This window comes from Coloeus monedula (assembly GCF_965178545.1).
Source record: "Coloeus monedula genome assembly, chromosome: 2".
Classification (NCBI taxonomy): Eukaryota; Metazoa; Chordata; class Aves; order Passeriformes; family Corvidae; genus Coloeus; species Coloeus monedula.
Window position 1 is genome coordinate 61787540 of NC_138782.1, and position 15990 is coordinate 61803529.

At 41.1% G+C, this 15990-nt stretch overlaps 1 protein-coding gene across 1 annotated transcript in view; it reads left to right on the top strand.

The window, feature by feature from the left end:
• FNDC1 (fibronectin type III domain containing 1) overlaps positions 1 to 13256 on the top strand; it is a gene marked incomplete at its 3' end in the record, with an annotated part of 62029 nt that extends 48773 nt beyond the window's left edge. Inside the window, exons 14-20 of the mRNA XM_082277129.1 lie at positions 409 to 639; positions 1659 to 1767; positions 7287 to 7366; positions 9039 to 9068; positions 10745 to 10906; positions 11586 to 11708; positions 13141 to 13256. Coding sequence (XP_082133255.1) covers positions 409 to 639; positions 1659 to 1767; positions 7287 to 7366; positions 9039 to 9068; positions 10745 to 10906; positions 11586 to 11708; positions 13141 to 13256 — 851 coding nt within the window. The remainder of the gene's footprint in view (positions 1 to 408; positions 640 to 1658; positions 1768 to 7286; positions 7367 to 9038; positions 9069 to 10744; positions 10907 to 11585; positions 11709 to 13140) is intronic.
• Positions 13257 to 15990: the final 2734 nt, after the last annotated feature.

Sequence of the window (15990 nt, forward strand, 5' to 3'; positions counted from 1 at the left end):
CTTAGATGATTGAAGGCCCTGGCAGGGATGTGTTCCCATGTGTGGAAAGGCAGAATTTGGGTGACATTTTCATCACACCGTCCAGAGCAGCTGGAGGTAGCGTGCGGAGAGTGCTGCAGTCAGGCTGCTCTCTTCTGCCTCTTCTAGCAAAGACAGTCCTTCGTCTTTGCATAATTTGGTGCAGTTGTGAGTGTGGAGTAAACCTGAATGTTGGCATCCCATTCCTGCTGCTCATCAATCAAGTTGGCTGTGAGCCATGCTTTGTTGACAGCAGTTTCTGGGCTGGAAGGTGAGGAATTTTAAAATGCACCACAAAACTTGACTCTCTTTAGGAAATTGCCAGCCTGTGTGCTACTCTGGCATGCCTCAAACTGCTAACTAAGTGCCACCCTTCCCTGTCTTTTCTAGCTCCTTATGTGACCTATCTCAATAAGGATCCAGCAGCCCCCTGCTCTTTGACAGAGGCCCTGGAGCATTTCCAAGTGGAGAGCCTTGATGAAATCATCCCTAATGACTTCAGAGAGAAAGATCAGCGTCCCCTGAAAGCCCCTCACAACATCACGGTCGTGGCAGTTGAGGGCTGTCACTCCTTTGTCATTGTGGACTGGGCCAAACCTGCTCAAGGAGACATGGTAACAGGTACTCTCTTGAGGGTTTCTCTCCTGATGGGAGAGTGGAGAAGGTGAAGGTTTTCTTAAATGACCATTTTACTTTAAACTGAGCTGATGGCTCATGAAGTTCTCACTCCACTGCAGTTTTCTGAGGGAGGTGAGTTACTTTCTGAGGAATGAGAAAGGTCCGTCAGTCATCCCTCAGTGCCAGAGTGAGTGAGCAGCCCATGTTGGTCCAGATCTTGAGATTTTGGCACTGATTTTGTGACAGTGGTTCTGAAGGCATCACATCCTGCCTGTGTGGTAGCTGTAATAGTACTTTGCTTGACTGAGCACTTCTGCCCCCAGGTACTGCCCTCAGCTTCACTGCAGCCACCCCCAGGGCCTGCTTTGGAACATCTTTCACACTTGGCTGCAGTCTGTTACAAGCAGACGTGACTGCATGGCTGGACCTGGTCTGGGTCCTGCCTGGCTGTGGGTGTGGCTACAGGAGTGGACTGCCTGTGGAGGGGCTTCTGGCTTGGTGGTCTTCTAGTCTGCTTTTGTTTTCTTTTTTTGTAGGAAAATAATGTAAATTCTCACAGTCAGTTATCTTGGAATCTGGGGCCAAGGCAATGCTTAGCTTGTTTTACTGAAATTTTGATCAAATAACAGTCTGACAAGCAAGGTTCTGAGAATTTTGTATAATTTTAATTTTTTTTCCCAAAAAAACTCTGATATTTCTGACTGTATTAGTGTCTGCACAATCATTGTGTCACTTAAAACAGTGAATGGGTTGCCTCTGTCATCTTTTTGCCTTCATTGTGTTTTAAATCAGAATTCACAACTGGATGCCATCCTCTGATGTAATGCTCCATCATTATTAGCTAATGATAGGAAATTGTTATAGGCTGGGATTTTCCAGGAGAGTTAGGCATGGAATCACTTTAATATTTCAAAGATGTTTCCACTCCTTTTAATCCATAAAATTTACTGTGACACCTAGGGATATAATTTATTTAAAATATAATTAGAATCCTCCCAACTGTTTGTCTTTCCTGTTTACAGGCTATCTGGTTTACAGTGCATCCTATGATGACTTTTTAAAGAATAAGTGGTCAACCAGGACTGCAGGGTCTACTCACTTGCCAATTGAGAACCTGAAGCCCAACACACGGTAAGGATTTGATCCACTCCTTTTCAGCTCTGTTAAGGAAGTAAAACAAATTTTGAGAATTGTCAGTTGTTTTTCTTGGTCTTAGTATAAATGCTTACATCTGATTTAAATTTTACTCATTCTGTTGGACAGCAAACTGTTCTACAAACTGCACAACAACATATCTTTACCAAATTAACCCTGGAGCCAATGGCAGTGTATACATGGTATATATGTTCCCATGTATAAGAACACATATCAGTAACAAAGAAAATCTTGTTTCAAAATGCATTTTCTAGTCTTTTGCATAACTGAATCAAATGTTGGGGGGGAAAATATACTAAAATATGCTAAAATATACCCGTGATGTGACTTGATGTGATGTGGGTCATTCCAACATACGTGTGGCCAAGATTTGGTGCCTGAGGGCTGCTGTGGAAATGCTGCCCACTAGTCTGTTTTCGCTTTCTGTTCACATATGTAGTGCTGGAAGAGAAGGCTTGGTAGTATAAAGTGAGGCTGTGGCAATTGCTCAGAAGTCAGTTTGGCAGGAGCTTTAGGTTTTTATCTTGCAAAAAATCTGACTGAAATGGCAGAACGAGAATGCATGCTTCACATGATACTGGAATAATTTGTGGCGACTGGGGGGGAAAGTAAACAGCTACAGAGGGACTGCATTAAAATTACTCCGTCTGATAAGTCGGATTTACTCTAAGCAGATGCTATTGGCTGCTGGGTGTCCCATGAGGGGTTATAGGTGGTGCAATCTTGCAGCATGGGCAGTGTATGAGAAACAGGTTGGCATCTTGGCTGAAGTCAGCACCAGAGAAGATTTCAAGCTCTCCTGGAAAACATTTGCCTGGTGTTTAGGTTTTACAAACAAAACGGAAATCTGTGTTTAATCCGTGTCATAAGTTTTCTTCTGAGGCCTGGTCTGACCTCCATTTGAGAAGTGGAAGTTTTTCCATTAGTGAAACTCTAATCAGATTCAGTGGGCACAGGAGCTGCTTCCTTGTGCCACGTGATTGTAAACACTAAACTACTTTAAACCATATTAAATCTTTAAACCAGTAGTTTTGACAAGGTCCCTTCCCTAACCTTAATTCCCAGCTGTCACAGAAGATGATGCAAAGGGCTGAACAGCATCTGCTCAACCACTACATCCAGTCTTCTGCACTCAGAAACATTATAATCCTTGCCATAAATATTTCAGTCCCCTTCCTAGGTATGGTTAGGCTTTTTCCTGCCTTTTTTAGGAAATCTGTCTCAGTGCCTGATGGGAGTAACTAGATAGTCTCATGATTTAAAACACTGTCCTTCACAATCATATCTCCAGGTCTCCTGAAATCTTTCTCTCTGTCCACTTGGGTTTTGTTCCATCTGGGGATATTTTGATCCCACAGTGCCTGCTACCAATTCCAGTGTTGTACAGAGTATTTCATAGGAGGTTCTCAAACATTTACTCAGGACTTAAAATTGCAAACAGAGCCTGGATCTTCTGTTTCAGGGAGCCAGATGCACCAAAAATTTGTTTCCTTTCTACATCTCCATTAAAACAAAGCCACGGTCTGTACAACAAGCAGCATCAACCACAGCTGGCTTGTGTGCCACGAGGGCCACACAAAAGAGCTAAAATGTCCATGAAACCGTTGTCCTGTGCAAGTGGTAGACCTGTGTGGCACATACCTACCTCACGCCAGCTCTGTAGGAAGGTCCTCTTCAAGCTTGGCTCCAATGTCTTATTATAAAATTTGTTGTAAATATTGAACAGGGATGTAGTGCTGGGCCGTTTTAGATGGAGGAAGACACTTTGCATTAACCTGTGAACCTGCAAACACTGATTTGCACATTTTTCATATGGAGGGATGGTGTAGTTGTAGGAGGAGGATTTTAGCCCTTGCCATGGGGGTGCATCCTGCCATCTCAGCCTGCCACTGGACGGAATGCAGGGCTCAGGATCCATGCAGGCATGCCTTTGGAAATTCTGGAAAAAGGAATTTGCATCTAACTAATTTTTTTAAAAAAGTTGCTTCCCTAATTATTACGCTGAGTGATTATCTCACTTTGTGCTGTGAGTGACAGCTATTTAATTCCAACAGAAGGGAGACACCTTGAATTAAATCAAAGAATAATTTTGCTCCTAATGACAGGCATGTTGAATGATTAGTCATGTAGCCTTAATGAAAAAATGTATTATATATTCAGTGCTCTGTTACAGTTCACTAGAATTGGTATATAAAATCTCGAAGGAAGTTTATTCTTAGGAGGAAAAGCCTTTTTGTTGTCTGTATTGAAAATGAACAACAAATGATACTGCATCTGTTGTGATTCTTCTGTGCCTAATGGTAACAATTCATATGGTTCTGCCTAAGCAAAGTGTAAATCAAATTATATATTGCAAATTTTGTTCATGTATTTATGTGATGAAAACCAGTTGAGTTATACTGATTTGAGATTTCCTGGCAAATTCATCAGCTGAAGGATTCTGACTAATGAAAATGTCAGATTCCTGGATCTAGAATGGCTTTGGCAATTTCTTTTTTTATTTGGCATGTCTGAGAAAGAAGTATATCCTGACTACATTATTTTATTGACATTCTTAATACAGTAGTCATAGCATTGTCTATGTTTAAATCACAGGTCAGCAAGTCATGAGATCTGGCTCTCTTTCTGGTACAATGAGAGGCTTCTTGTGTATATAAAGGCTTAGGAATCAATTTTCCAATTTAGCAAAGAAAAATGTACTCATGACTTCATCACTGGTTTGTTTTTTTAGACAGGCAGGCAACATGAACCATTGTATGTCCTAGATGGGCTTCTATGTACGTAACAGGACAGCTGAATGCTCAGTTGTCCTGATTGCATAGCTAATCAGTTCCTGCATTATGCATTGGGTACAAAACTGCATGCTTTTCCCCACTTAACTAGCTGCACAAGATTCTTGGGGTGTTCTCTCTGCTGTTTCGAGGGGGGTCATCTCGCTCATATGTCTGATGGGAATGCTTTGAGGCTACCATGAATACATGTGTATTAAAAGGGTTACTCAGTGCCACTGTGTTGAAAGGTGGTATCTGATTATACTTCTTCGGAGGCAGTGGGAAGTCAGGTACCCACACTTTCCACTGTGCTTTGAAGCATTATGAAAAAGGTGTGGGCTGGAAAACATCTTTCTCCTGCTCTTCTGAAGCGGTTACAGCAAACCCTGAGCTGAGTCAGTTAAGCTTGGTGCTGTGTTGCAGCTCTTTTGGTAACCAGAGTGAGGAATTGCTGCCTTGTGTCCCATCCCTATGGACAGGCTCGTGCTGCTCGCCCCTGTCTTGATCCAGGTGACAAAAGTGCTAGTGAGGGAGGTGTGGATGGATGCAGGTGCCCCATCACAGCATTGGCCAGAAGTGGAGGAGCACATGGGAGGCTTTTTGCCTTCCCTCTCCACTTTCCCCAGACATGCTAAACACTCTTTTATAGAAAAAATCCAGGTCAATAGTTAAAAACAGGCAAATTTTTCTGCCAACAAAAGGATTACTCTGGACATGAGCAAAAAGCACAGTCTTGCTAAATTCTGCCATTTAGTGTGTTTTCTTTCTGCCACAGCGTATGTGTCTTTTAAAACAAGCTGTGAGCATCATATACTCCTTAATTAAAGGCAGAACTAGCTGCAGAAAGCAGGAGTGAAGTAGGTTTCTGGTGTCAGCTGCAGGACACAGCGGGGACAGGGGACATGCCCCTTGTGCAGACATGGGAACATGTCCCACAGAGGGTCTGACCATGCATGTGCTCCACGTCCGACACACCTACAAGGTAAATCTGTTGCCATGGATGAAGTCCAGAATATTTCAATTCTGGTAGCTTGCACATTGAGTTCACCTAGACAACCTACCTGTAATTTTTAAGGAGTAAACAAGATGCCCTGGCCCATACCCTGGAGATAACCACCTTGCTTCTTGGCAAAACCCAGTGTTCATGTGACTACCACCCTTCGGGCAAAGAAGAATACTATTTGCACATCTTTCCAGCCTTTTCATAAAGATCAGTTTGATTTTAAGGCAAAGCAATTCACCTTAATTGACAAAACATACTCCTTTTAATGAAAGAAAAAAAAAATCACCTTTGCCAAAGGGCTGGGTCAACCATGTCCTCTCTGGTTTATTCTTGTCAGTATTTTCATGTGTGCTTAGCTATGCTTAGGGTAGAGAGGCCTTCCGTGCCCTGCTATGTGGTTAAGTCTGAGAGGAACAGATACAGCTGATGGTGCAGGAAAGTGCACATGATAAATATGAGTGGCAGACTAAAACCAGCGAAGTTCTTGCAACAGGCTTCTGTTGAATTTCCCTGCTGCCTGGTAAAGCATGAGCATTAAGTCTCAGCTCAGCATGGCCCATGCAAATGAAGCAGCACTGGCAGGCTTTTGTGCAGGATGGGGAGAGCTTCACCAGGAAGAGCAGCCTGATGTTTTTGATGGGGCAGACTCCCTTTCATCAGCTGTGATACATCAGGCATGCCATTCAGATGGGGCACTGTCATGTGAGGTAATCCAGTGCTTGGTGGCAGCCATCCATGCAAGTAGTTGCTTGCCGTGTTATGTGCGTAGAGTTTTGGAGATGTCTGCTTTTGGATGAGAGGCTAAATCAAGATCCACATGCTATGTGGATATTACAGAGGTACAGCAATTTTTAATTTTTTGATTAATTTCTTTACAAGAATGAAGTTGAGCAAGCAGGCAAGAAAGGAAAACCTAAACTAGGGAATTTTAAAAATTCTGTGCTGGAAATTTTTAAGTAATCTTTCATTCTAGTTGGTTTCTGTTGGGCTGCTACAAATTTAAAAGGAAAAGAAGAAAACATTAATCCGGGAAAAATTGTCAGGGTAGGCATCAGCTAAAAATCACTGTATTTGGAAATGAACTAAAAATGTACTTAAATGTGTTCTTCTCTAAGGGTAAGGATAAGTTTGCTTCTGTTGAGCAAAGAATGGAGTTCTAGGGGTGAGTCATGTGCTTTGAGTTAAGCATGTGATTTAAATACTTTGGGGAAATCAATAAGGCATCATGTGATGCTTTCTTCTATTACTCAAGTATTGTGATCTTAATGCTGCTGGAGTTTTTACAGAAAGGTTAAAAGCTTAGCTTCTAATCTCATATAAATCTGATCCAATTTCAGTTTGCAGTTTACACCACTGCTTTCCTAGGAGTTAATCAGGTTTAAAACTGTTCCTGAGATCTAAATTCGATTTCCTTGCAACTTTTTATTTTAGTCTTTTGCTATTAGTTGTTTCATACAGAATGGATGTCGTTGTATGTGGTTTTTGGGAGGGGGATGATACATAAATAAGTGTTCCAAAAATATGCATGGGAGCAATTGCAAAAAGGAGATGTTTGTCTGTAACAGCCAGCTCATACTCTGGCTCAGTATCCAACTCCATTTAATGCAAAGGACACTCAGTGGAATTCTGCTTTGATTCTTACCCTGCTTTAGCATTATTTATAATTTAGCCATTGCACTGGAACCTGTTTTAATATTATTTCCCTTCTCTTCTTGTTTCAGGTATTATTTTAAAGTCCAAGCAAAGAATCCCTTTGGTTATGGACCTGTTAGCTCTTCCGTCTCATTTATCACAGAATCTGGTATGGTTTGCTTTTTATTTTCATCTCAAAACTCGTAATAACAGATGTGGCAGGGCAAAGACTGAAACCAGCATGCCAATAACAGCGATTATTCTGGACTTGCTGCTTTCAGATTATGGGTACTTTTACTTTAATTATTTGTTTTCAGTTAAGATAGGAAAATAATAAGCATTCCTAATGCCACTATGAAAATGTAAGTAATGTTAAAGTCAGTTCCGGGGAAACAGGAAGTTGAATTTCAAATACAAAGGACTACTAATGTTCAACAATACAGAAGCAATGGGAAGGTTAAATGTCTTTGATAGATTGACCAAAAATTTAGTAAATTAGTTTCCTAATTGTGAACAGCTAAACAGTTGGAAGCAGTTGTCTCTGGAAGAAATACAGAAAGCAATAGTTCCATCAGACAGGCGCAAAGTTCTCTGTTCTTTTTTTTTTTGACAAGTCATGCTGCTCTTTCACAAGGCTAAAAGTACAATCAAGAGCAACACCCCCTTCTAAAGATAGTAGGTTAAATGAGCTATTTTTCTCCTGTTTCTTCTACTTCCATCAAGCCAGAGGCCACCGACTCCACTGAATAATAAAGGACAAATTTTTCAGTCTTTACTTGAGTGAAAGGTCTTGTTGTTTCTTGCAAATTTTGCCCTTTTAATGACATGGGGTTTTTGTAGTGTCTGCCTTTGCTCATTTGCCTTCACTCTGTAGTGCTCACTTCAGAAGCTCCACTAAGAACTGTGGAAGTAAATCATCACAGAAGGGAGGCAAAAATGCAAGATAAGTCAGTGGTCCTGGATAATGTATTCAGATTTTCCTTAAATGAATAAGAGGCTCAAGTATTAATTCAGGCATAATATTTGACATTGCCCAGGTGGCCAAGAAGGCTGATGGCATCCTGGTCTGTATCAGCAATAGTGTGGCCAGCAGGACCAGGGCAGTGATTGTGCCCCTGTACTCAGCACTCCTGAGGTTGCACCTCACGTCCTGTGTTCAGTTTTGGGCCCCTCACTACAAGGGAGACTTTGAGGTGCTGGAACATTTCTAGAGAAGGGCTGTCAAGCTTTGGAACAGGCTGCCCAGGGAAGTGGTGGAGTCTCCATCCCTGGAGGTATTTAAAAGACATGTAGATGTGGCACTGAGGCGCATGATTTAGTGGAGGACTTGGCAGTGCTGGGTTGACAGTGGACTCAGTGATCTTAAAGACCTTTTTCCAACCTAAACAACTACATGATTCTGTGCTGTATCTTGCAGATTGTTTTCCTGCTGCCAGTATATGGGCCTGAATGCCTAGTTTTCCCATCTAAAATCAGCTTCTTTGTGAGCTTTATTTAACATGCTATATACACCAAATTTAAAGTTTTGTTTGCAGCACTGATCTTTTAAGCCACTTAAAAGTGGCTTTGCAGCTGGCACAAGTACAAAAACAGGTTGCTAAATGCAAGGCCCGGTGGTATAATTACAGTGATGGAATAGATCATAAGAGAAAGAAATTGCTAATTCAGAGTACTCTTCTAATGCAAGTGTAAGGTTTGAGCTGATGGGAATATTCAATAAAGAATGCCATCATAGGATGAAGCGCCTTATTGAAAATGTTCAATCAGTGACTGTATGTTTCATGTTATAAAACAAGGTTTGGAACAAAATACTAAATTTTCTATTTGTTTTTTTCTTCTAGACAATCCTCTCCTCATTGTCAGGCCACCTGGTATGTCTTTCTCTGTTGTTTCATTCATGAAGTGCATAAAGCCTGTGCAAAACATTTAGAATACAGGAATGAGAAACATTTTTAAACATGCAGTTTTAGGTACAGTTTTAAACAGGAACAGGTAGTAATTCATGGGACTAATTCACAAAACATTTTTTGTCTTAAGACCCCTTATTCTGTTTCCTGGAAAGAAACCTTGTAAAGATATGTTCGAATAAGCACTTGATTTTGGCCCATCTTTTTCCCTGGTACAACAGCTTTAATTGCTTGGTAATAAGCAGTAAACTATGTTACTTCTGTATCTGTGTCTTTCAGTTGCCTTAGCATAGCTTGAATGGCATGATCAGGTTTCTCTCTCTCTCCCTAGTTCTGGTGCTTATCTGTAAAAATCATCATGCCCTTATAAATGCTTAAAAAGTCAAGAATATATTACTGACCTGAATGACATGCCACAAAGCTCTTTAGCTTGCTTTGTATTTCCAAATTTGCAATAAGCTAGTTCAGCCCCTAATCAGAAAATCTGATTTCCTGGTGCTGGGACTAACCTTGCTGACAAGAACACTGGTAGGGTAACCCCAGGCAGGACATGCTCTCAGAAGAGATGCAGGAAAAAAGACCTCGTGGTTATTACGCTCTGTCAGCTTTCCTAAGGAGTTAAAATGGTTGGTTCTGGATTTTTTGCTACACTGTTCATGAAAACAGTGTCCAGTATAGCCTTTCCTTCTCTGTTTTGTTGTGCTTGCTAGTCTGGTTTCTTTGTGTCCTCTGAAGTCTCTGAGCAGTGATTGCTGGTGGAAGTGTTTGCAGGATTTGGTCCATGTGCCTAGTGAGAGGAAGAATGACTAACAGAAAAAACTTTCAATCTCATTTGTAAACCACCTGGAAATAGCAGAGTAAAAACAGGGCTTTGGGCTGTAGCTAGAGAGAAAAATACCAATTATCACATTGGAAGCTTTTTGTATCATTCTGTATTCATTAACACAACAGCATTTTCAAAATAAATTATAATGTCTTGGCTAGTACAAAGCAAACATTTAGGTAAGCCAGTAGCAATATTTAGTCTTTTGCAATGCAGTTAGGCAGTCTTCTCTGCAGCAGTGCTCTGAACAGAGTTCCCCAGGAAAGGTTTCACTTGTCTGTTATTGGAAACTCATCTGTTTTGATGTAATCTGGGGAAACAAAACAGAAAAGTACATTTGTGATACGATCTTTTTAACCAAATAGCAAGAACAGACTTCGCAGGCTGTTGTTCACCACGGAGTTCTTAACGTCTGTTCTTCTGTAAAAGGGTTATGTTTTATACTTAGTCTTAAAATGCAAATCACTGTCAGACCTAAGATCAAGCTGTGTTAAGAAAAGAAAGTGTGTAATACTAGGTAGAGAAGAAATCTTACTAAAACAATTAAGTCTGTACTTAAAGCTGTGGTTCAGTACATGAAATAGTATTTTAATCATTTAAACAGTTATTATTGTCTACTGCCTAAGAGGGATTTAATGAAGTCTCTAAGATATTTTTAAATAGTATTTTTTCTTGAAGTACTATTTCTGAATATAAAAAAGTCATGCATTAATCTGCTGCAGCATGTCTTGTAAAACATACTAGATATTAACTTCTGCAAAGCTTGGACTAAATGTTAAAGTCTGTCCCTATTGTGGGATTTATTTTTTCCTCCAAGGCGGTGAGCCTATCTGGATCCCTTTCACTTTTAAATATGACCCCACCTACTCAGACTGCGCTGGCAAGCAGTACGTGAAACGAACTTGGTACCGCAAGTTTGTAGGAGTGGTTCTTTGCAACTCCCTAAGGTACAAAATTTACCTCAGTGATGACCTGAAAGGTAGGCACCAAGATTAATTTCCTGCTGCATGATTACTTGTCATCTCCTGTCTTCTGGCTTTCTTCATTTCATGCGTGGCAGAATTGTGTGACCACTATGGGAGTCCTTCTCTCAAGAAGAATTAGCAGTAACTCTTACACGGGTGCATTGGCTGAGAGATAATGAAGAAAACTTTCCATATTGTTGATCTGGGATAATGGGATTATCTCAATGTCCTTTCAGGCTATGCTAATAACTATTGTAGTGCCTTGGTATAGTTTCAATAGAGTGTTTGAATGTCTGTTAGAGAAAGAGAGCTCCACAGTTTTTAATTTTCATTTGAGACTGAAGTCAAGCTAACAGCATTGACATATTGAGCATTTTTTACTTTCACATGATATATTTCAACTAATCCAGTTGAAATTCTCTCCACCTGTCACCTGTAGTACACTGCCCATGGACTTGCAAAATGGGGACTACTCCTTACTGAGCTGTAACCCATTTATTTTCCATAATTTCTGCTTCCATACTGTGAAGGTAGCATTCTCCCTCTTTCCAGTCACTGTTTGTTCATTGGTAATACTGTGTATGTCACTGTAACATTCTTCCCGTTTTCTTCCACAACTGCTTTCCTGGCAGTAAAGAGTATCCCAAACATAAGTATTGCTGAGTTAAGTAATCTGTCTGTATCCCTCTTCAGATACCTTCTACAGCATTGGGGATAGCTGGGGAAGGGGTGAGGACCACTGCCAATTTGTGGATTCACACCTGGATGGAAGAACGGGACCTCAGTCATACATTGAAGCCCTGCCCACCATCCGAGGTACAGCAATGGGGGAGTGGGATGCTGGCCAGGAACCTGTTATCCCATCTGTGGGATTAAGGGGTGAGGAGCAGAGCACAGAGTGGAGCTCTGTCCACAGCTGCTGGCAGCTCTCCAAGGAGTCCAGCTGATGCAGTAGCTGAGAACATTATGCAAGACCCACAGGATTTGTGGGTGCAGAGAGAGAGAGAGACAGCGACAGAAAGAAAGGGGCATATCATGCAGATACTATGCAGGAACAAAATGCAAAATCAAGCAAACAAAAAAATGGTATAGGTCTATGAAACCTTTCTCTTATTGATAAGACCTGCCTCATTGAATTGAGGTGCAAAACCTCTTCCATGTGCCTAAAGGAGCCAGCAACATCTTTGCAAATACAGCTTTTGTGAACGATTTCTATTAGTTCATTCAATGCAAAACACAAAGGAATATGTCTAGTGACTTAAGGTAAGTACTTTCATTCTGGCCTGGTAGATACCTCTCTCAGAGGGAAAATTCTTACCTTGAAGGAGTTCTCTGAGCAAACTGCTCACCTCACATAACCAAGAGGGTGACAGCTTGCTTCACAAAATGAAACCAATCATGGAAGTCAGGCAATCTTTTCAGTAAGTCTCTTGTTTTAAATTACTCGGTTAGCTTTAGTGGTTTCAGGTTAAATTATGTGTTGATATTCTTTGCATGGTGGCGTTACCAGGAAGAAACTGAAATAGTGATTGATATTTGTGTATCACTGTGAAGTACTGCACTTCTTAGCTCAGAAGACAGATGATTAATCCAGATGTGTATATACTAGGTCTGGGAGACAGAGATAGAGAGCACACAAAAGTTTTATTATTGGCACAAGCCATGAGTGTTTCAGATGTTCCAATGCACGAGCTATGCGGACAAGAATGCTGCACCTCTTCTAATGCTTTAAGCAGTCACATTCTTTCTGCAGATGAATTAAAAGGGGAAGGGAGGGCTTAGCTCAGTATTTACTGCATGAAATGATACCTTTTTGTTTTGTGAAAAGCTGACTTTTAGTCTATTAAGCCCTGTGAGATAATATGATTTGATGGTATTTTTTGCCCCAGAGTCCTTCATATATTTAAACTGACTTAGAAACTTCGTAAACACAGCTGAAATATGCCTACTTTTTTGAGTGAAATGCAGAAGCTCTTTGGCAGACCACAGCATTACACAATAGTTAAAGAGATTTTGAGCAGTAAAACCAATCAAAACTACAAGAAATATGAAGGACCAGAGTTAGATCATTCAAGAAAGATCTCAGCCAAATACCAGGGCAAGCCAATACCCTTTTGATACAGCTCCCTGCCAGACAGTTTATAAATTTTCATTTGTGCTGTGGGATTGATTCTCACTGCATCTGCTACTTTTGTTAAATTGATGTGTCTTTGTTCTGGAATACAAATGGTTGTTTTTCTCCTGACAGGGTATTACCGCCAGTACCGCCAGGAGCCTGTATCATTTGGACGCATTGGATACACAACACCTTACTACTATGTGGGCTGGTATGAGTGTGGTGTGCCCATCCCAGGGAAATGGTAGCAGTCTGCTTTCCTGTCTTAAGTAGACCATGCTTTTCGAATTATTTCTACCAGAGGACTGTGAGCAACTGATTTGGAAAAGGAAAAAAAAAAAAGGATAAATGGGGCAAACCAGTGAAGACCAGCTGCTCAAGAAACCCTCGTGAAGACAAACATGGACACCCTTTACCAGCCTAAATCTGTGGTGCTACTTGATTTCTGCTTGGAAGCAGGGATAAGATATAAGTTTGGTGTCCTACCCTCCTCCTCTATGTCTTTAAGGCACAGAGAGAAGGTTGCAATGTGTGCAACCTGTGAAAATTAGAACTGCATTAGCCATGAAAATTTGGAAGTTTATTATATCTTACAGGAACGACCTAAGCATGCTGTGCTTGCTTAATGGGATGCTAAACTGTCTTTTGCTGCCCGATGGGGCTCCCCTATGCAATCATGCCATGTAACTGGCCACCCACCAAAGGCAGTATATTCTCCTGAAGACTTACCCTGTGGGTTCACCCACTGCTGGACTAATCACCAGGTCACAGTGTAAATTCACTTTGAGATATATCTGTATCTGTATCTATATAAATACAGTACTGTACATCTGCAGAAATACTTCTTAGAGATGCTGAGATCTTCTTGTTCACTAGATAAATATGTTTGGAATTTTTATGTAAAAGGTGCTGTTAATTCTTTGAAATATTGCTATGCACAATATATTAACCAAGGAAAGAGCTGTATTCTTCTTGTGAGTACTGTTGATGTAACATCTGAATTATTGATAAAAGACTTGTGTCCCACTTCCTTGGCAGCCTTTGGACTGGACATTCAATGGGATTCTCCCCCTCTATCCATGTTAGAGTAGCACTGTATCATCCAGAAAAAACACATACACAGCAGTTCATCAGCATCAATTAAGCTTTCTGTCCTTTACTATTTAAAAGTTTTAATGCAACTTTCCGTCAATCCATTCTCATCTTATTTTGTATGTTATTTATTCCTTGTCGGTATCTTTCCCGTTACTGTGCAGAGGCATAGCGTGAGTAATTTGGAAATTAGAAACTGCTTTTAACTTATTTGCTCTCTGAAAAGAAGCCCAAGCCACCAATACAGGAGTCAACTAGCAGGGGCTCATTTGACCATGGGGACAAATTGGGATACACTTCTTTTTAAATACTACCGACATCTCTTCCAAACAGACCAGATAGCAGAAACTGACATGAATGAGAGGTATAATAATGATTTTTCAGAAGGCATCTGGAAGCTTGAAATAATGTAGAATTTTTGTAGTCCTTCTGGGCAACCATTAATGGTTTCTTCAGTACCATTCATAGTCTTAACGTTTTATGGTAACATCTCAACAACCTTTGCTCATGTTAGTAAGACTCAGCTGTTCTGGCAGCCTGGGAGAGTAGCAGTAACCTGGGGGACAGATCCAATCTCTGGTCCATCTCTCTTTTTCCAGCTTACATGTAGTGTAGGTCTAACACCTCTTGAGGTGCTTCCTGTAGTTATTTTAAATTGCATGGGGGCAAAAAAGGGAGCTAAAGTGATTAAAAGAGCATTTTCTTTTTCATGGTGATTCGGGTTTTAACATTTTAATTTTTCTTTGGCTTCAGTACAGTGCCAAATATATGGTCTTGAAGTATAACTTTTTTCCCTAATAAACCTATGATACATGGTTCCATTTCTATTTCATCCTTTCTGGTCATCTGTGTCAACTAATCTAAGTGACAAATTGTTAGTTTTCAAAAAGTCCTCCTTGAGACAGGAGTAAGTGTCAGCTTTTTGTAAGGGACTTGAAGCATGTGAATGTGTTGTTCCTTTTTGAAGATGGTTAGCAGCTAGTGTGGAGTTACCAAGAGCAAATCATGCCTGACCACCCTGATCATGTTCTTTGTTGAAATTACTGCCTCTGTGCACAGGGGAGAAAAGGGAATGTCATTGGCTTCTGTAAAGCATTTGGCATGGTCTCCCAATGTCTGCTTGTATTGAAACTGGTGGAACATGGCTTGGAGACTTGGTCTTTAAAGTGGAATGCACGGATGGAGTGCACCGTCAGCAAGTTTGCCACTGACACTAAACTGGGGCTGTGGAGCAGTTTATGTGCTGAGGGCAGAGCTGCTCAACAGAGGGACTTTTACAGGCTGGAGAAACGAAATGTCAAGAAACTCATGCAGTTCAGCAAAGGGAAGTGAAAAGTCCCCCATGTTGGTCCTTGTGGCAATACAGGCTGGGATGACTGTCCAGAGAGCAGCTTTGCAGAAGAGCTGCATTTTACCTTCAGAGATCACAGGTAAATTCTGATTTGTTCATCTGCAGAGACATAGTTTCTTCATTCTCTGATGGAAATACCTTTGGGGTGGGACAGTCCCATTCAGAGATAATCATTATGGGTGAAGATCTGATACAGTAGTTTTTTCTGCAGCCTCAGCTGAGGAGGAAGTGGGGGTGCTGGGGCAGGGGTGGAGGATGTTGTGCACTCTTCCCCTCCAGTGTGAATCTTCTCTGAGGCTAAACTAGCCAGGGCAGTCAGTAGTGGGGCACAGCAGGGAAACATGTGAAGTACAGTGGTGTGCAGCCTGTTGCCTTCACTTTGAGGTCTGGGTAAGTCCTCTGTGCTGTATGAGGTGATCTGATTGACACATTTGCATCCTTTGCCCTGTGCGTAGGGTAAACATGTTACTGTGATACCAGGTAGTTTCTTGATGAGATGATGCTGATCTTGTGGTGGGATTACAGAGGTGACTAAAAAC